We start from the raw sequence: 21,417 nt of genomic DNA on the forward strand, positions 1-21,417 counted from the left end.
ATATTAGACATTTACTCTGTGTGTGTATATATATGCATGCCTCCACGTGTAACTCCCACTGAAGTCAAAGGAAGTCCTGCAAGCATAGATGGCTTATAAGGTTATGCCTCATTATATATGCCATTACACACACCAAAACTATATTAAAAGAACATTATTAGGTTGCAAAATCAAGCACTCATGGGAAATGCCAGAACGAAGGCTGCCTGTGCAACCTTACTTTGGACCCCTTCTATGTATTCATTATGATACAGTCACTAATTACATGATCAGATACTACTTTTTTCCATGTAGTGCACCGCATGGCGAGTGCTCACTGAGTGAGCAGCTAGTCAATATGTTCTTTACTCCTTGTTCAATGTGTGGTCCTCGGCCTTATTTACTGTACACAATTCAAATCCTGACTGAAGACAGAATTACTAATTTCTTCATGGACTTTTCAAGGGTGCTCGTCATTATAGAATTCACAAACATTAATGCATATAGTTTCAGAACACCCCTTTAAAATGAGGGAATACTGACCTCTGTTCTGTGGTCAATAGTATCTGCTAATTTTGGGTGCCCAAATTGAGATGCCTAGGACCTGACTTTTTCAGAGTACTTAGCACTATACAGCAGTTGATATGTTCAATGCATAGCTCCCATTGAATTCTGTTGCAGCTGCCAGTGTTCAGCAGTACTTTAGATCAGACCCCAGAGTCTCAAGTCAGGTGCTCAGAAAATGAGGAACACACAATTGGTGACCACTTGTGAAAAGTCTGGTTTAAGTGACTTGACTAGCATCACATAGGAACTGTGTGGCAAAAGCTGGGGTAGAATTCAATTCTCTAGGGCAGCATTCAACTACTTTAATCATGAGTCTATTCTTTGTCTGCCTGAAATCCTTTATCTGATTCACTACATTTTCTAACTTCTGCAACAAGTGAGGCTGGGGTCAGAGTAGGTCAATCCTGTGTACTGAATGTGGTAGGGTTTCTGTGGAAAAAATAGTATGTGATCATGTAACTTAAAGACTGCATCATAAAGCTTTTACATGCAGGCAATCTTAATTCTGTCATTTCCTAATTTTTTGAGTGTGATTTTGCAATCTTAATGTTCTTTTTCTCTAATTTCCTTTACAAAGGCAAACTGAAAAAAAACAAATTCCTTCATGAGTCAGGTGGCATGTGACAAGCAAAGGGGTCACCAGCAACGCTGGAACCTTTAGAGCCACTGTACAGACTTCTGCCACTTGAGCTAACTGATAGAGAGTCTATGTGGACCAACACTAAAGGCAGATGGGACACTTTGGCATATAGTTTGGCATAGACTATTCTTCTCATTCCTTGCCAACCATGACCCTTTCTGTCCTGTCTCCTCCAACCTGTTCCTCTCCCAGTCCTGTCTCTTTTCTATCCCTTGATCTTCATCACAGTTACATTCTCCTCACATAGACAGCCCCTTCTTAGGCTTCTCCTCCCATTCCTAGTCTTCTTGCCCAGCAAGTCCTAGTGCCCCTCCCCCTGGACTCCTCATCCAATTGATGTTGCTGGCATCACTGAAAGTATAGAAAAGATGGTTTTCCCTGCCATTGATTCACATGTCCAGACTTTGGCCCTGAACACCCAAGCAGCCCAGAGCTTCAGGAAAGTCCTGCTTAGCCCTGGGCTGGAGCATGCCCAGTGCAGATGGAGTCTTCATGGAATTTAGCTGCCAACCTCTTAACAAGTCTTTGCTTAGCATGTGCGTACTGCAATTTTGCAAAGACTTAAATTGACTAAATTTGTGTGGGCTTTCATGAAGATGGCAAAGGCACATCCCTGACACAAAGGCCACTCACTGCTAAATTTCAAGTCCCTGTTCCAAAGCATGGAGGCTTTTCGTAACAAAAAAAAATTTAAAAAATTGATGACGTGATTTTTTTTTAAATGGTCAAAACAATGTGTTTTTCCCTAGCCTCATTCTTATTCAGACCCTCATTCTGTGCACTATTTTGATGCAAAATTTTCTAAATAAACAAATAAATAAATTCAGCCTTAGGCAGACTCCTAGCATAGAAATCTCAGCCCAAACAGTTAAGGTTTGGCAAATTTATAAGCAACTGAAAACAAGGTCTTATAATGGGAAGTGGCAAGCTACCAGCCTTCAGTGCAGACATCTGTTCTTGCTGACCTTTTACATTGATAAAAAGAATTAAAAAAATCTAAAGACACTTGTACACAAGTATCCGAAAAAGCATAGATCTTTAGTCTTCTACAGTAACGTGACCCAAATACCAAAGAATTTGGAAGTGACATTTCTCTGAGATACTTTCAGCCAGCCTCTTGCATATAAAGTAAAATGAATGTAATTGAATTCTACATTAATTATTGAAACTGCCAGACAAAATACACAATTAAGGAAATGACTGTCACTAGAATGACAGGCTAAAATACAGTTAATTTAATCTATCATATACACTTTCATTCTTACCGGCCACAGAAGAACAGGAAGAACCCACTCCTTGAAGAGATCTTGCTATGAATAGTAATGTATAGCTTCCTGAGAAGGCAAACACTGCAGAAAAGGACGAGGTAGATTTTAAAAATCAAGTTAAATCTAACGAGGTTAAAAAGTTAAAGATATTTTAACAATCATGAAAACACCATTCAGCCAAGTGTTTTCTGTCACTGTTGTCACTTTCAATGCTAACCACATTATTTTCTCTTATTACATTTAGATTTGTCAGTGTTGAATCGTTTCTCCACATCTAAGCCTCCTGGTAACACAGAAAAAAAATGTATTCAAGCTATCTTTACTAATGAGTAAGGGTTAGAATATGCACTGGTCTAATGCAACTGCCCCTGCCTTCACCCCATCTCCCTGCACTGCTGCATTAGCATGGCCCAATTTGCAGCTCCGGGCATCGGGGAGAGCAGGGGCTGTACCCCAGATGCTCCTTCCCACAAGTAAATGGGCAAAGGGAGGCTCAGCAATGGCTCTACTCTGCTTCCCACCGTGTTCTGCCTCACATAGTTGGCTGGACATGCAGAGGAATGTGTGGCACCCCTGTCAGGGCTCTAGCAACTTACAGCTCCTCCTAATAGGGGAGCACCAGAGAAACTGTGTCTGTGAGGCACAGTGCCTCCCAGTGCTGCCCCTGGACGACTGCATCTGTGCACTGCCTCTTGCATAAAGCTGTATTTAAAGGCACTGTCTAGCCTCTTGGGTATTGCACCGGATCCTACACTCTACTCTGGAAAGACTCCCCACTGGCATTAGTGTAGGGTGAACACTTGTCCCTGAAAACAAGGAATGTACTCTTTCAGGGCCTGTTCCTGTGTCAGTTTTACAAAATCTGCAAGTTGGCCACTTGAAGGAGTACCCAACCAGCTGAGCTGGTGAAGCTGATAACTTGCTGGCTGAACACACATGAGTCTCAAGTACCTCCTCCCCTGACCTTGCACAAGCCCTTGAACCAGCCCTCCTGTGCACTTATGGCCTTATTCTGTACTTTCACCAGTTTTCACTGACTTTGATAGAGTTACTGATGATTTGTGCTAGCGTGAGCCATAGTCTAATCCACAGGGTGGCAGAAAACAAGTCAGGTGAGTTTCCCAGATGAAGAGAAAGAATAGGCATCCTTTTCTCCTACCAGCTCATGTACACCTACTTGATGCCTACCAAAATCCCTCCAGACATGCATTCAAATCTCAGCACCAACTTCTTCCTGTAACAGGCATCCCAATATTTTACTTTGAAAATAAGGTCCCCCTCTCCTCCAGCATATAAACATGGAGTCTTCTGAGAGAGACAGGTCTGCTGGGTTATTTATGAAAAATGCAGCATCTGCATCGAAGTATGCAAAAAACAGGCACTTACTAATTGTCGACACAAACATGATGCAGAAGCCAGCAAACATTGGAATCTGGTAACCTATTCTGGAAAACAAAGTCAACACAAATATATTTAAGAATGGTACTTTTTCATGCACACTTTAAAACAGGTTTGTTGAGTTGAATTCCTTGCTGAAGGCAAAGGACGGTTGCTTTTATGTATTAAGAAAATTGCAAAAACTTAGCAGCTCGGTTTGTGGGTTTTGGATTTGAATCAATGTATGCTGGCCACATACATACCTTCTCATTCAATAGATTGTATTCTGTATTAGAAATCTCAAATGACTTGCCCCTTATAATTCTATTGGTCTAACTCTGCTATATTTATATCCTCTGCAATCCCCCTGGGCTTCAGAGACGTTGCATGGAGTGTAAGCCTGGCAGAATTTGGCTCTGCATATTGAACTCTGAAATATTCTACTAATATCTCACTGTTGGTTAAGAAACTATTCTGTTCTTCTCTATACACTGAAACTAGACTAGAAAGAGCACATAGAACAGTCCCACTAACTGCAGTGAGATATGGTCAGGCCAATGACAGACTCAGTCTACTAGCCCTTACCTGGGAAAAATTTCCATTGACTTCATCAGGAGTTTTGCCTACACTAGAACTGCAGGATCGGGCCCAAAGAGACTTAAAATAACACTTTGCTTCTCCTGAGGCTTCAGGAATATGAATACAGCTGGTCAAAACTCTTCATTGGCAATGTTTTGCTACAAAGAAATGGCTTTTTCATCAAAATGAGTATTTCCATGGTATGTGAGCCTTGTTATGTGAGCCTCAAATGTATTTGTAAAGAAATCCTTTAAGGGCTCCAAAACCTCACAGTGCTGATTGTTTCTTAAGGAGTGCTGAATGACCCTTCCAATGACTTGCAAGGATCAGGTCCTTAAACTGGTAGGCTTGATCAGTTTAGCACTGCAAGCAAAACAGTGGAAGAATTTCTAATGTAGAACTTTTGTTCCTTTTAACTATTTATTAAATCTTTTAATATATAGGGGGAAAACAAACACAATGAACTATACTTAAACTTCTCATAATGTTAACCATTTGCTACCTAACCTTAACTCTACTTGAAACATTTGATTGTATATAATATGAGTAGTTAAAATAAATATCAATTATTTGTATTACAGTTTACAAAAAATTGCTTATACAAATTCAAATAGTTTTAAATCTTTTTCTGCCTTATCCTTATTTTATGTAAAAACTGATTTTTTAAAATAAAATAAAGAACAGAAGCAAACTTCAGAGAAGGGGGAAAGGGACAAGGAGAAAAGGAAGTGGGCAGAGAAGATGGAAAGGTGATAGGGAGAGGCCATGCATTTAAAAGGCTCATTCAGCTACTGTAGAACTTCCTTCAGTCGGTGTGCTGTATTTTTAAGTAATAGAATGCTGCTGAGTTATATGGACCAAATGGCATGGCCCTGAATTAAATGAAACTCTAATTGTTAATAGGAATCTTCCTTAATTAAGGACTGCAGAAAATACACCTGTCTTAGAGGGGCAAATGCTGCACTCACTCATGTGCAGAACTCCCATTAGCATCAGTGGGAGTTCTGTATATGCAAGAAATGTAGAATATGAAATAAAAATCTGCAATGGGGATTGGAAGGGGGAGATTTGCTCTAAGTGCTTCTCCTATATTAAAAATAATATGGCACAATTATTTAGGTATTAAGATAACAATTAAAGCAAATTGGTTAGTTTTAGGATTAGGTAACAGGACTGGGACTCAGAAAATCTGAGTTCAATTCCTAGTTCTGCCACAGGCTTCATGTATGACTTTGAACAAGTCACTTAATCTATCTCTGTCTCAGTTTCCCATCTGTAAAATGAGAATAATATTCCTTTTTTCTGTCTTGTCTACTTAGATTGTAAGTTTTTCAGGGCAGGCACCATTTTGTAGTATGTGCAAGTACCAGACACTGTCCAATGGGGTCTCTGGGAGAGTGACAAGGTATATAGGTGTCTGGTATGTTACTGGGTTGTTGTCTACCATCAGGCTGATCTGGGCAGTGGAGGCTGTGTCCCCTATTCTTTCCCAGCTGACTGAAGGTAGAAAGGGTTATTAGCTATTAGTCTGAGTTTTATTCTGATTTTGAGTTTACATTTTCTGGAAATAAAGCAAGCCCTGAACAAAAGTTTGTGAAAAAACCTATGATTTGGACTTTATTTTTCTATCCCTAGCTGGTGGTCTGAACACCAGCTTCCTTGGTGGTACTGCAATAAGAAAAAAGGTAAGGAAAGGGAACAGATGGGAAGGAAATCCATATATAAGAAGCCGACACTAGTTGTTCTGAGAAAAACATGTTTGGATGATCAGTGAAGAAAGATGTGTTCGTTGGCTCAAGTTACTATAGCCCTGGATCCCTCCACTATCGAAATTACACAGGGAAAGGAAAGGCTTGCCTGAAATCTTGCCCAGGGTTTGGGGAGATATTGATCTGATGCAGCATCACCAACTTGGCATGGGGCTCCTGACTCACTAGAAGGCAAGGGCTGGGTAACAAATAAGCTTGGGAAAACCCTCATCCATACCTTACAGATGTGCAGTGTCTCTTCCTGTTTGGTCCTCTCTTAATACACCTTTCAGAGTAACAGCCGTGTTAGTCTGTCTTCGCAAAAAGAAAAGAACTACTTATGGCACCTTAGAGACTAACCAATTTATTTGAGCATGAGCTTTCGTGAGCTACAGCTCACTTCATCGGATACATATCATTTGCATACCGAAACGGTATGCATCCGATGAAGTGAGCTGTAGCTCACGAAAGCTCATGCTCAAATAAATTGGTTAGTCTCTAAGGTGCCACAAGTACTCCTTTTCTTTTTTCTTAATACACCTGCACATCCTCCTAAAATAGCAGATGTGTGCTAATAGCTGCTGTGCAACCATTAGGTCCTGATCTGTAGCCAAGCACCTGGGAGAGAGACTCCTTGGTGCCACATTAGAGCCATGGCCCATCCCATCCAATGAGCTATCTCCAACCATGGCCATACCTGATACATCAGAGGAAGAAGGTCAACCCCCACCCAGAATTCATGGTGGGGGAGGATCTCTTCCTGACCCCTATAGGTGACCCCTCCAACAGAGTTTACAATGCACAGATTAGGAGTATGTGCTCCAATCAGATCAGTTACTAAACTTTTTTTAACATGTAAATAAGCCCACATAGCAACTATTTTAATTACTCCTCCCCCTTTCTCCTGAGCCACTCCCCCTCGTTGCTCTGTGGTGCTTTGTGTACAGGGAAATGTTGTGACTATGCAAAGGGTTAGAACATTTCATGTAGCTTCTGTTCCCTTCCCATGACTTTTCTCCCCAGATTTGTGATATCTCTACACCATACAGCAGAGGAAAACCCTGAGACCTGTAAATCTCTTCTACCTCTACTGCTCCTTTTGCTTTCACTCTCTTTTTAATTCCACAAGTAGGGAATTACTTGCTCAGTGGTAAATCTGAGACAAAATCCAATATGTTTCAAAGGGCTCTCTGCAGCTAGAAAAGCTTTCGGAAGTATTTCTGACTTCAGGAAAAATACCTATCGTTAATCAGTGGGGGAAGGCAGCTATGGATAAAGTATGTATAAATTGCTGAGATTCAGTGACAAGATGGAGCCAATATTACAGAATTGTCTGGTAGTGATTACACTCATGTAACCCTTCTGCCAGGTGGCATCGTCATCAACAAGGTTCCATATCTAGGGGTTCCTTTTAACAGTACAAGACAAATCCAGCTCAAGCCCCCACCCAGAAATCTGAAAGAACTAAACACCCCTAGGTGCCAAGAGGTAATACTTTCTTGCTCCCAAGTACCAAATCTATGTATGACAAAAGAAAACTTTTATTAAGAGCCAAAGGAAACTTATTAATTTGGGAAAACTCCACAACAATGACTCAAAAGTAAGTACACAATAGTGAAGTAACAATAAGTAAAACATCTGCCCCATAGTATCTTGAACACAAGTCCTTTGCTTCAGTTTCTCACCTTGCAGAGTGAAAGTCCAATGGGTGAATGTCCCTTTAACATGCCACTTCCCTCTGCTGCACCCCCCTCACAGTTGGTTGTCCTAGCTCAGTGAAGTGCCAGAATTCAGAGGAGCATTCACATGGGTTTGCCTCCTGCCCCTGAGCATATGAGCAAGAATCAACCAGCCAAGCACCTGGGAGAGAGACTCCTTGGTGCCACATTAGAGCCATGGCCCATCCCATCCAATGAGCTATCTCCAACCATGGCCATACCTGATACATCAGAGGAAGAAGGTCAACCCCCACCCAGAATTCATGGTGGGGGAGGATCTCTTCCTGACCCCTGTAGGTGACCAGCTGAAACCCTAAAGCATGAGCTTTTTGGAACCTAAGACATAAACCAGAAAGTGAGCCCTAGGGCCTCTTGAGCCCTGCCCTCTGCCATCACAAGCAACACCACCATGCAATTCCACTCATAAATTTGCCCAGTTGTCTCTTAAAACTAATTATGTTGTTTGCCTCCACAACTCCTATTGGAAGGCTGTTCCAGAACCTCACTCCTCTGATAGTTAGAAATCTTCTAATTTACAGCCTGAATTTGTTCAGTTTATATCCATTTATTCTTGTGCCAGCATTGTCCTTTAGCTTAAACATCTCTTCACCCTCCCTGGTATTTACCACCTAATGTATTTATGGAGAGCAATCGTATTCCCCTCTCAGCCTTCTTTTTGCTAAACTAAACAAGCCACGCTCTTCCAGTCTCCTCTCATCAGGTAGGCTATCTTAGCCCTGGTCTACACTAGGACTTTAGGTCGAATTTAGCAGCGTTAAATCGATTTAAACCTGCACCCGTCCACACAATGAAGCCCTTTATTTTGACTTAAAGGGCTCTTAAAATCGATTTCCTTACTCCACCCCTGACAAGTGGATTAGCGCTTAAATCGACGTTGCCGGCTCGAATTTGGGGTACTGTGGACACAATTCGATGGTATTGGCCTCCGGGAGCTATCCCAGAGTGCTCCATTCTGACCGCTCTGGACAGCGCTCTCAACTCAGATGCACTGGCCAGGTAGACAGGAAAAGAACCGCGAACTTTTGAATCTCATTTCCTGTTTGGCCAGCGTGGCAAGCTGCAGGTGACCATGCAGAGCTCATCAGCACAGGTGACCATGATGGAGTCCCAGAATCGCAAAAGAGCTCCAGCATGGACCGAACGGGAGGTACAGGATCTGATCGCTGTTTGGGGAGAGGAATCCGTGCTATCAGAACTCCGTTCCAGTTTTCGAAATGCCAAAACCTTTCTGAAAATCTCCCAGGGCATGAAGGACAGAGGCCATAACAGGGACCCGAAGCAGTGCCGCGTGAAACTGAAGGAGCTGAGGCAAGCCTACCAGAAAACCAGAGAGGCAAACAGCCGCTCTGGGTCAGAGCCCCAAACATGCCGCTTCTATGATGAGCTGCATGCCATTTTAGGGGGTTCAGCCACCACTACCCCAGCCGTGTTGTTTGACTCCTTCAATGGAGATGGAGGCAATAAGGAAGTAGGTTTTGGGGACGAAGAAGATGATGATGAGGAGGAGGTTGTAGATAGCTCACAGCAAGCAAGCGGAGAAACCGGTTTTCCCGACAGCCAGGAACTGTTTCTCACCCTAGACCTGGAGCCAGTACCCCCCGAACCCACCCAAGGCTGCCTCCTGGACTCAGCAGGCGGAGAAGGGACCTCTGGTGAGTGTACCTTTTAAAATGCTATACATGGTTTAAAAGCAAGCATGTGAAAGGATTACTTTGCCCTGGCATTTGCGGTTCTCCTAGATGTAGTCCTAAAGCCTTTGCAAAAGGTTTCTGGGGAGGGCAGCCTTATTGCGTCCTTCATGGTAGGACACTTTACCACTCCAGGCCAGCAACACGTACTGGGGAATCACTGTAGAACAAAGCATTGCAGTGTATGTTTGCTGGCATTCAACCAAAATCCGTTCACGCGGTGGGAGGAGGCAAAATGCGACCTTGTAACGAAAGCACATGTGCTATGTATGTAATGTTAACAGCAAGGTTTACCCTGAAAGAGTGTAGCGACTGTTTTATAAAATGTGTCTTTTTAAATACCGCTGTCCCTTTTTTTTTCTCCACCAGCTGCATGTGTTTCAATGATCACAGGATCTTCTCCTTCCCAGAGGCTAGTGAAGCTTAGAAAGAAAAAAAAACGCACTCGCGATGAAATGTTCTCCGAGCTCATGCTGTCCTCCCACACTGACAGAGCACAGACGAATGCGTGGAGGCAAATAATGTCAGAGTGCAGGAAAGCACAAAATGACCGGGAGGAGAGGTGGAGGGCTGAAGAGAGTAAGTGGCGGGCTGAAGAGAGTAAGTGGCGGGCTGAAGACAGGGCTGAAGCTCAAAGGTGGCGGCAGCGTGATGAGAGGAGGCAGGATTCAATGCTGAGGCTGCTGCAGGACCAAACCAGTATGCTCCAGTGTATGGTTGAGCTGCAGCAAAGGCAGCTGGAGCACAGACTGCCACTGCAGCCCCTCTGTAACCAACCGCCCTCCTCCCCAAGTTCCATAGCCTCCACACCCAGACGCCCAAGAACGCGGTGGGGGGGCCTCCGGCCAACCAGCCACTCCACCACAGAGGATTGCCCCAAAAAAAGAAGGCTGTCATTCAATAAATTTTAAAGTTGTAAACTTTTAAAGTGCTGTGCTTAAAGTGCTGTGTGGCATTTTCCTTCCCTCCTCCACCACCCCTCCTGGGATACCTTGGTAGTCATCCCCCTATTTGTGTGATGAATGAATAACGAATGCATGAATGTGAAGCAACAATGACTTTATTGCCTCTGCAAGCGGTGATTGAAGGGAGGAGGGGCGGGTGGTTAGCTTACAGGGAAGTAGAGTGAACCAAGGGGCGGGGGGGTTCATCAAGGAGAAACAAACAGAACTTTCACACCGTAGCCTGGCCAGTCATGAAACTGTTTTTCAAAGCTTCTCTGATGCGTACCGCGCCCTCCTGTGCTCTTCTAACCGCCCTGGTGTCTGGCTGCGCGTAACCAGCAGCCAGGCGATTTGCCTCAACCTCCCACCCCGCCATAAACGTCTCCCCCTTACTCTCACAGATATTGTGGAGCACACAGCAAGCAGTAATAACAGTGGGAATATTGGTTTCGCTGAGGTCTAAGCGAGTCAGTAAACTGCGCCAGCGCGCCTTTAAACGTCCAAATGCACATTCTACCACCATTCTGCACTTGCTCAGCCTGTAGTTGAACAGCTCCTGACCACTGTCCAGGCTGCCTGTGTATGGCTTCATGAGCCATGGCATTAAGGGGTAGGCTGGGTCCCCAAGGATACATATAGGCATTTCAACATCCCCAACAGTTATTTTCTGGTCTGGGAATAAAGTCCCTTCCTGCAGCTTTTGAAACAGACCAGAGTTCCTGAAGATGCGAGCATCATGCACCTTTCCCGGCCATCCCACGTTGATGTTGGTGAAACGTCCCTTGTGATCCACCAGAGCTTGCAGCACTATCGAAAAGTACCCCTTGCGGTTTATGTACTCGGCGGCTTGGTGCTCCGGTGCCAAGATAGGGATATGGGTTCCGTCTATAGCTCCACCACAGTTAGGGAATCCCATTGCAGCAAAGCCATCCACTATGACCTGCACATTTCCCAGGGTCACTACCCTTGATATCAGCAGATCTTTGATTGCGTGGGCTACTTGCATCACAGCAGCCCCCACAGTAGATTTGCCCACTCCAAATTGATTCCCAACTGACCGGTAGCTGTCTGGCGTTGCAAGCTTCCACAGGGCTATCGCCACTCGCTTCTCAACTGTGAGGGCTGCTCTCATCTTGGTATTCATGCGCTTCAGGGCAGGGGAAAGCAAGTCACAAAGTTCCATGAAAGTGCCCTTACGCATGCGAAAGTTTCGTAGCCACTGGGAATCGTCCCAGACCTGCAACACTATGCGGTCCCACCAGTCTGTGCTTGTTTCCCGAGCCCAGAATCGGCGTTCCACAGCATGAACCTGCCCCATTAGCACCATGATGCATGCATTGGCAGGGCCCATGCTTTCAGAGAAATCTGTGTCCATGTCCTGATCACTCACGGGACCGCGCTGACGTCGCCTCCTCGCCCGGTATCGCGTTGCCATGTTCTGGTGCTGCATATACTGCTGAATAATGCGTGTGGTGGTTAATGTGCTCCTAATTGCCAAAGTGAGCTGAGCGGGCTCCATGCTTGCCGTGGTATGGCGTCCGCACAGAAAAAAGGCGCGGAACGATTGTCTGCCGTTGCTCTGACGGAGGGAGGGGCGACTGATGACACGGCTTACAGGGTTGGCTTCAGGGAGCTAAAATCAACAAAGGGGGTGCCTGTACATCAAGGAGTATTTCAGGCAGGACTGCACGGAGGGTTCCAATAAGAAATGGTGCACCTAAGTTATCGTTGTTATTGGAACAAGGAGGTTAGCCTGGCCTCTGATTGATGGCTAGATTTACCTCACTGCACCTTCTCTGTGAGTGACTGCAGTGTGACCTAGAGGAATGAGTCCCCTAGACAGGGGAGGAGGCAAATGAGTACAAAACAAATCTGGTCTATTTCTTGTTTTGACCCACTCCATCTATCTTTTACATCTTTGGCTGGCAGCAGACGGTGCAGAAGGACTGCATGCCATCCACATCTCATGGCTGCTCGGCAGAAGATGGTACAGTACGACTGCTAGCCATCCCCATCTCTTGCCTGCCTGGCAGAAGATGGTGCAATACGACTGCTAGCAATCCTCATCTCTTGCCTGCCTGGCAGAAGATGGTACAGTACGACTGCTAGCAGTCCGTATCGCCTGCCCGCTCACCATAAGACGGTTCAATAGGACTGACTGCAGGACTAAAGAGAATGACCTGGTCAAGTCACTCCAAATTTAGTCCCTGCGCCCATGTCTGCCCAGGCGCTCCCAGCCGACGCGGCCAGGAGCACCTCGGACACGATGAGGACGACTACCAATCGTATTGCACCGTCTGCTGCCAGAAGGCAAGGGGTTGCTGCTACTGTGCAGCAAAGCCGTACCGCGTCTGCCAGCACCCAGGAGACATAGGGTGACGGTTACCTGAGCGGGCTCCATGCTTGCTGTGGTATGGCGTCTGCACAGGTAACTCAGGAAAAAAGGCGCGAAATGATTGTCTGCCCTTGCTTTCACGGAGGGAGGGAGGGAACGGGGGCCTGACGACACGTACCCAGAACCACCCGCGACAATGTTTTAGCCCCATCAGAGTGCTCCATTGTGACTGCTCTGGACAGCACTCTCAGATGCCCGATTGTTTGCCATTGCTCTGACGCTGGGAGGGGCGCTTACAGGGTTGGCTTCAGGGAGCTAAAATCAACAAAGGGGGTGGCTTTACATCAAGGAGTATTTCAGGCAGGACTTCACGGAGGGTTCCAATAAGAAATGGTGCACCTAAGTTATTGTCCTTATTGGAGCAAGAAGGTTAGCCTGGCCTCTGATTGATACATGGCTAGATTTACCTCACTGCACCTTCTCTGTAAGTGACTGCAGTGTGATCTAGAAGAATGAGTCCCCTAGACAGGGGAGGGGGGGAAGCAAATGAGTACAAAACAAATCTGGTCTATTTCTTGTTTTGATCCACTCCATCTATCTTTTACATCTTTGGCTGGCAGCAGACGGTGCAGAAGGACTGCATGCCATCCACATCTCATGGCTGCTCGGCAGAAGATGGTACAGTACGACTGCTAGCAGTCCGTATCGCCTGCCCGCTCACCATAAGACGGTTCAATAGGACTGACTGCAGGACTAAAGAGAATGACCTGGTCAAGTCACTCCAAATTTAGTCCCTGTGCCCATGTCTGCCCAGGCGCTCCTGATCGACCTCACAGAGGCGACCAGGAGCACCTCAGACATGACGATGACAGCTACCAGTCGTACTGTACCGTCTGCTGCCACAAGGCAAGGGGTTGCTGCTACTGTGTAGCAATGCCGTACCGCGTCTGCCAGCACCCAGGAGACATAGGGTGACGGTTACCTGAGCGGGCTCCATGCTTGCCATGGTATGGCGTCTGCACAGGTAACTCAGGAAAAAAGGCGCGAAATGATTGTCTGCCCTTGCTTTCACGGGGGGGGGGGGGGAGGGAGGGAACGGGGGGCTGACGATATGTACCCAGAACCACCCGCGACAATGTTTTAGCCCCATCAGGCATTGGGATCTCAACCCAGAATTCCAATGGGCAGCGGAGACTGCGGGAACTGTGGGATAGCTACCCACAGTGCAACGCTCCGGAAGTCGACGCTTGCCTCGGTACTGTGGAAGCGCTCCGCCGAGTTAATGCACTTAATGCACTTAGAGCATTTTCTGTGGGGACACACACACTCGAATTTATAAAACCGATTTCTAAAAAACCGACTTCTATAAATTCGACCTTATTCCGTAGTGTAGACATACCCTAAGTAGTGCTTCTCTACACCTATTCCAGTTTAAATTCATCTTTCACACATGTGGGTGACCAGAACGGTACACGGTATTCCAAATGTGGTCTTACCAGTTCCTTGCACAATGGCATTAATACTTCTCTATCTCTACTGGAAATGCCTACATTGCATTTGTCTTTTTCACAGCCACATCACATTGGTGGCTCATTGTCATCCTATGATCAGCACCCCAACACCCAGGTCTTTCCTTTCCTCTGTTGCTTCCAACTCATCAGCCTCCAGGCTGTAGCACAAATTCTTCTTATTAGACCTTAAGTGCATATTCTTTCACTTTGTACTATTGAATTTCATCCTATTTCTGTCACTCCAGTCTTCAACGTCATCCAGATCTACCGATAGAATATTCCAGTCCTCCTCTGTATTGATGATGCCTCCCAATGTAGTATCATTAGCTCCTCCAATCTGTGCCAAGGTCATTAATAAAAATATTGAATAAAACCGGTCCCAAGACCAATCCTTGAGTAACTCCATTAATAACTTCCTTCCAGTCTGATAATTCACCTTTCAGCACAAGCCGTTGCCTTCTCCCTTTTAGCCAGTTCCTTTTCCACCTTACAATTCTTGTACTGATCCCCATCTTTCCTAATTTAACTAATAATTTCTCATGTGGTACCATGCCAAATGCTTTACTGAAATCCAACTATATTAGATCTACTGCATTTCCCCTTATCTAAAAAATCCGTTATTTTCTCAAAGGAGGAAAATAGGTCACTCTGGCATGATCTATTTTCTATTTTATGTTACATTACATTCCCTGTACCATTTACCTCCATGAATTTAATTATTTTTTTTCCTGTCCTTTAGTCATACAATAAAGAAAATAACATTTCCTTGCCCCTGCATCCAACACTAAAGTAAATTTTAACTCACAACAGCCCAAAATGATCACTTTGGCAATGCAGGTCTGTCTACTGATCACCTAGGCAAAGTAGGTATGTCTGTGCAAATGTGGTTTGCTCCGAGGGAGGTCCCCCCCCCAATTCATCAACAGCAGGAAAGAGTTCATTCAGATCCTGGTTTACACTAATTAACGAAATTACCTTATGGTAGTGAGATAAACCATTGATGGGTTTTGTGTTGCAATGAAATAAAATTGAAACAAGGCAAAGGTAGCAGAAACAGTGTTTTTTGTTACTCCCACTGGTGCAAACACTTTGATTTCAGTGCCATTATTCCAGAGAAGTATTGGTGTAACTGAGAATAGGCTATCTGTGTTCTGCGTTTTGACATGTTTACTCTGAGAATTCTGCCATTTTCATCAAAGGAAATTTAGTCTATCATCTCACTGCTGCCCTGTTACCTAATACTTCTGTTCTCTTGGTCTAGGTGAATGGGCCTGATTCTTAACCTCCTTACGCCTTCTGTAGTCATTTACACACGTAAATGGTAGATCATCAGCTGAACATGACTCCTGTGATGCTGTGGCCAGAGAAGAGCCACAAGCATTATTAAAGCATTAGAAAACATGCCTTACAGTGACAGAGCTCAATCTATTTAGCTTACAAATAGAAGGTTACGGGTGACTTGATTAGCCCATACATATGCATGTGGTGGAACAAATATTTGATAATAGGCTCTTCACCCTAGCAGACAAAGGTACAACAAGATCCAATGGCTGGAAACTGAAGCTAGATAAATTCAGAATGGAAATAATATGTAAATTTTTCACCAGTGAGGGTAATTAATCATTACAACAATTTACCAAGGCTTGTGGTGGATTCTCCATCATTAACAATCTTTAAATCGAGAATGGATGGTATAGTTCCAAAGGAATTATTTTGGGCAAGTTCCGTGACCATATATTATGAAGGAGATCAGACTAGATGACCACAGTGGTCCCTTCTGGCCTTAGAATCTATGAATCTGTGTGTAAACTAAATATAAAATGCTGTTTTGCACCCACTTTACATCTATGTAAATGACTACATAAGGCAGCAGGAAGCAAACCCAAATATTGTTAAGGGTCTTACCTCTTCCAACAAACTGTCACTCTGCATAGCTAAGGTAGCAACAAGCTTCCATTATTATTAAGCCCTGTTTTTATTTCTCCTGTAATTTTGTCTTGGAAAGTATGTTTTGGATTGAAAATTGCCAAATGTGCATCAGATGCAAAGGAGACTTTCTACAAAGTTAAAGAAAATTTAAGTTATAGAGTTAATACCATGTAATTAAAAACTTATCCAGATCTGAGATGTTCTGGCTTTTGTTTAACATTTCATTTTCTCTTTTTAGCTCAAATATAGCTTGCTACTACCTTTTCCAAATAGTTAAATCCCATGCATGAGCTATACTAAAAGAACATAAATTGAGATTTAAGCAAGGTTATTAATGATTGTTTGTGGATAGCTGCAGGGATCCATCCTGCTGCCATTAATGTCAATATGAGGGCGGGAGGGGGGAAGGACCGGGGGTTTCTGTTATTTTAAATGGGAACAAGATGAGCTCCTACAACCAAGATTTTCCAAAATGTCCACTTATTTTGGGTGCTTAACTCATTGGGCAAACAGAAACTGAAGCATTGAGTATTTGATGCCCCTTTTGAAAATACTAGTGTGGGTGGCTGGGTGGGTGAGAGAGAGAGAGAACACTACCCTATAATCGCTGTCTATAACTTAAAAAGAACATAAAAGCACTTCTATAACAGACAGCTAATGGTGACTTCCTTCAGCTCAAGGACTAGGGAGCTGTGGTTTGGGAGCTAAAGGACAAAGGTTTCAGTCTTTGGCCTGATGTTGCTTTGTTGTAGAAAGTAAATGGTTTCTCCATAATTAAGGTTTCAAGCACTTATCACCCTGGTTTTGACAGTGTGGGATGATTAAATTACTTATTTTTAAAATCATGTATTTAATTCAGGTTGAGACTTTGTAAATCTAATTTGATGATTTGTGCTATTGCAATTTTAGATTAAAATTTATAATGTACTACATTTTATAAAGACTAGGGAGTGGGAGGTTAAATGCTACTACTGCTAAAGGTATCTTACCTGAATTTTACAAAACTGCTACAGGGCAAAACAAAATACTGAAAATTAAGGCTCTCAGCCTGCAAATACTTAGGCAGGTATGTAATTTTATTCACAAGAATAATTCCCCTGACTTAAAAATAATTACTTGTCTTTAAAGTTAAGCACAGTACATATCTATATGCAGCAACAGGGGCTAAAACTGACTTGTATAAATTTTTTCTCTTAGTGGCATTAAAATCTTTGACCTGGTGGCGTTAAAACCTTTGTCACTTCAAAACAAAATTGCTTCCGTATTAACAATGAAAAATTATTTATACTTCAATACATCTAAAAAGTTCACAAACATTTTGTTATACACATGGGCCAAATTTTTCAAAAATTAGGAGCCTAAAGTTACGCCCCTAGGAGTTTTAGAGAATCCAACTCTGAAGTCAGTTCGGAGCACAAGTCACACTGACTTCAAGCTGCAATCATTGAGGGATAACTATAGCCTGGTCACGTACTTTTAACTTTCTTGACTTGTAAATGTTCAATATATCAAAAGTTGATGTTAGTTGCAAATATGGCAAGTGCTATTTGTTTATCAACCTTGTGTATGAGTTTGTGTTATTTCACTAAGAATATTAATGAGGCCCTGAACTTGTCTTGTCCAGCATAGGGGAGGATTTTAAGTGTGAAATTTCCTAGCAGGAAATTCTATATAAAATCTAAAATTCTAACAGTTAGAGATTGCAAGACTTCAAAATGGCTGCTTTCTGAAACATTCAGTAGGTGTCTAATGTTTGTTTCTGTCCCTCTATCTGCTAAATGAAGTCAAATTATACTGTCATATTTGAATCCTAGATAAATCCTAGATTTTGACATTGGCTTGTGCAGGAGCCTGTTTTCAAGGGAAGAAATAGTAAAATACTTGAAATTGCCACTATGTGGAAGCTGGACATGATTCACTGTCTATGAAGTGGGAACACCATGGCAAAGGAGAATATTTTCATCATCTATGTCCAAACCAGTCTAGGCTTCTTTTCAAAAGTCGGGGGGAGGGGGGCGGTGAAACCCCACCAGATCTGGTAAACCTGTTGCAGCAGATGACTCCCTACCCACTCCACTCCAAACCCAGGTGAGGAAGCAGGGATCAATTGTGACTGAGTTATATGATCCCTGGTCTGCTCCTGTGGCAGCGTGACTAGATTCTGCCTGTGGGCTTATGGAAAAGCCACAATCTAGCTCTATATTTGCTTTTTTAAAGTGACTTTTACCAATATTTAGAGCAGGGGTCTCAAACACGTGGCCCACAGGGTTATTTCCTGCAGCCCGCCAAGCTCCCCCCCACCCCCCGCAAGTTATTTCCTGTCGGCCTCCAAGCTCCCCTTCCCACAGCTCCCCCTCCCCCAGCGTGCCGCGTCCCCGCTCCTCTGCCTACCTCCAGGCACTTCCCACCACCAAACAGCTGTTTGGCGGCGCTTAGGCGCTTTCCAGGAGGGGAGGAGGAGCGGGGAGCAGCTCAGGGGAGGAGGTGGAGAAGAGGCGGGTCAGGAGCAGGGATTTGGGGAAGGGGTTGGAATAGGGGCAGGAAGGGGGCAGAGTTGGGGTGGGGACTTTGGGGAAGGGGTTGGACTGGGGGCGTGGAAGGGGTGGGAAGGGGCAGGGAGGTGGTAGAGTTGGGCTGGGGACTTTGGGGAAGGGGTTGGACTGGAGGTGGGGAAGGGGCAGGGCCTCATGGAAGGGGTGGAGTGGGGGCGGGGGCAGGGCAGGCGGGTGGAGGGGTGTCACTGATGCCGCTCTTGGGCCAATGTATTAGTCCTCATGTGACCCCCCCGTGGTGATTCGAGTTTGAGATCCCTGATTTAGACTGAAAGCAGACTGCGCTATTCACTCTTGCATGGCAAACAATGGGTATGCCTACACAACACAAGCAGCGCATGGGTTGGGGTTCTCAGACTGGGGGTCATGACTCCTCAGGATGTTGCAAGGTTATTCCATGGGGGGTCGTGAGCTGTCAGCCTCCACCCCAAGCCCCACTTCACCTCCAGCATTTATAATAGTGTTAAATATAAAAAAAGTGTTTTTAATTTATAAGGGGGGGGTTGCACTCAGAGGCTTGCTGTGTGAAAGGGGTCACCAGTACAAAAGTTTGAGAACCACTGGGCTAGCCTATCTAAGATAGCTTGAATCTAGCTAGCACAGGTAACAGTATGAGGCCTATACACAGTTTGGCCTCAATATTCAAATGCTCCTTCCACCCATGTTACTCCCCTACTACGCCAACATAATAAAACCACCTCGATAAGAGGCGAAGGACTTATGTTGGTGTAGTTAGGGCGACACAGTGTGTATGTGTAGACCAGCGGTCACCAACCAGTTGATCACAATCCACTGGTCAATCCTAGAGGATCTCCCAGTCAATCACGATCTCTGGAGTGCAACGGGGCTGCCGCTAAGGCTCCTTGCCTGCCCCAGCCCCACGCCGCTCCCGGAAGCAGCCAACGCAGCCCCAGGGCAGGGTGCGTGGCAGGGGTCTCCCTCCACGCGCTGCTCCTGCCTGCAAACACTGCCCCCCGCACCTCCAATTGGCCGGGAACAGGGAGTAGTGGCCAATGGGAGCTGCGGGGCTGGTGTTTGCAGAGAGGGGCAGCGCACAGAATCACATGCCCCCTCTCCCACCCCCAGGGGCTGCAGGAGCACATTGGCCCCTTTCGGGAGCGGCGTGGGGCCAGGGTAGGCAGGGAGCCTGCCTTAGCGGCAGCAACGCAACACTACAGACCAGGACCGCCGGAGGTAAGTGCTGCCCGGCAGGAGGCTACACCCCAGCCCTGAGCCCTCTCCTGAAGCCAGCACCCCATACCCCCTCCTGCACCCTGACCCCCATCCTGCACCCCAAGCCCCAGCCCTGAACCCCCTCCCAGCACCCCAAGGCCAGCACCCCAAGGCCCCTCCTGCACTCCAACCCTCTGCCCCAGTCTGGAGCCCCCCAGCACCCAAACTCCCTCCCAAAGCTTGCACCCCTCACCCCCTCCTGCACCCCAACCCTCTGACCAGGCTCAGCTCTGAGCCCCCTCCCACACTGCAAACCCCTCAGTCCCAGCCTAGAGCCCACACCCCCTCCCAAACCCCTACCCCAGTCTGGTGAAAATGAGCGAGGGTGGGGAAGAACAAGTGACTGAGAGAGGGGGGGAATGGAGTGAGCAGGGCGATGCTTTGGGGAAGGGGAAGGGCCTCGGGGAAGGGGCAGGATAGATCCTGGGTTGCCCTTAAATTCAAAAAGTGATCTTGGGCGTAAAAAGGTTGGAGACCACTGGTGTAGACACTGTGTTCTTTAGATCCACTGTTGGATGTTATTCTTGTCAATTTCTGGGCTCCACTGGAGCCCAGAAATTGACAAGAAAGCTGTCTCTGGGTCTCCACCCCAAACTGGGCTGCCACCAGACTCCCAGCTTGGGCTGCTGTCCGGACACCACACTCTCTGTTTGGAGCCCTGCTGCCCCTGAGAGTTCCAGCTTCCTGCCGGGAGCATGGCAGCTGACCTGACTCCGGGTGTGGATTTCCCTGCCTGAGGCAAGAAGCCCTGGGCGGCTTCCCCCTAGCTCCCATCTGGGAGCACAGAGGCAAGCATAATGTATTGTAGACACAACCTCAGGTAAGACAGCACAGTGCAGGCTTTGGAGCAGGCTAGTGAACAGAATATGTACCCAAGATCCATACAGGGCTTATCCTGACTGCATTGCACTGTCTGCACTGTTACTGTTTCCCAAACTAGCTGGATGTAAACTAGCTCAGGTAAGCTAGTCCAGGTACAGTTTTTTCTGTGTAGACATACCCCTAGTTCTCTAAGGAATATCCATATTTTGTCAGCTGTCCACTGAATGATGCTGGAATGTACAAAAGCCATTAGTTAGCATCACTCACTCCTTATAATTCACTAATCTAGTAATTAAAATTAAAACCATCTCTAACTACACAAAAGAAAAAAGATGGAAAAAAATCCTGAAAAACTCTAAAAACAAGTCAAAAGAGAGCCAGTTACAGCTGCAAAGTGAAATTAATGTAATTATCTGTTGCATCAAGTACAAACTTGAGTGCTTAAAAGGGCACATTTCTTCATACATTCTGAACAATAACCCAAAATAAATATCATTCCCCCCAGA

The 21,417-nt window shown here is 45.4% G+C and overlaps 1 protein-coding gene across 3 annotated transcripts in view; it reads right to left on the reverse strand.

Annotated features, from left to right (window-relative positions):
- The window catches only part of SLC18A2 (solute carrier family 18 member A2), a 56,433-nt gene that overhangs the window by 26,761 nt on the left and 8,255 nt on the right, over nucleotides 1–21,417 (reverse strand). For all 3 annotated transcript variants that reach the window (XM_048859533.2, XM_048859534.2, XM_048859532.2), the window contains 2 exons: nucleotides 3,841–3,899; nucleotides 2,452–2,535 (listed from right to left, as the gene is read on the reverse strand). In XM_048859533.2, the coding sequence (XP_048715490.1) occupies nucleotides 2,452–2,535; nucleotides 3,841–3,899 (143 nt within the window). The remainder of the gene's footprint in view (nucleotides 1–2,451; nucleotides 2,536–3,840; nucleotides 3,900–21,417) is intronic.

The sequence above is a fragment of the Caretta caretta genome, chromosome 7, assembly GCF_965140235.1.
Source record: "Caretta caretta isolate rCarCar2 chromosome 7, rCarCar1.hap1, whole genome shotgun sequence".
In the NCBI taxonomy this organism is placed as follows: domain Eukaryota; kingdom Metazoa; phylum Chordata; order Testudines; family Cheloniidae; genus Caretta; species Caretta caretta.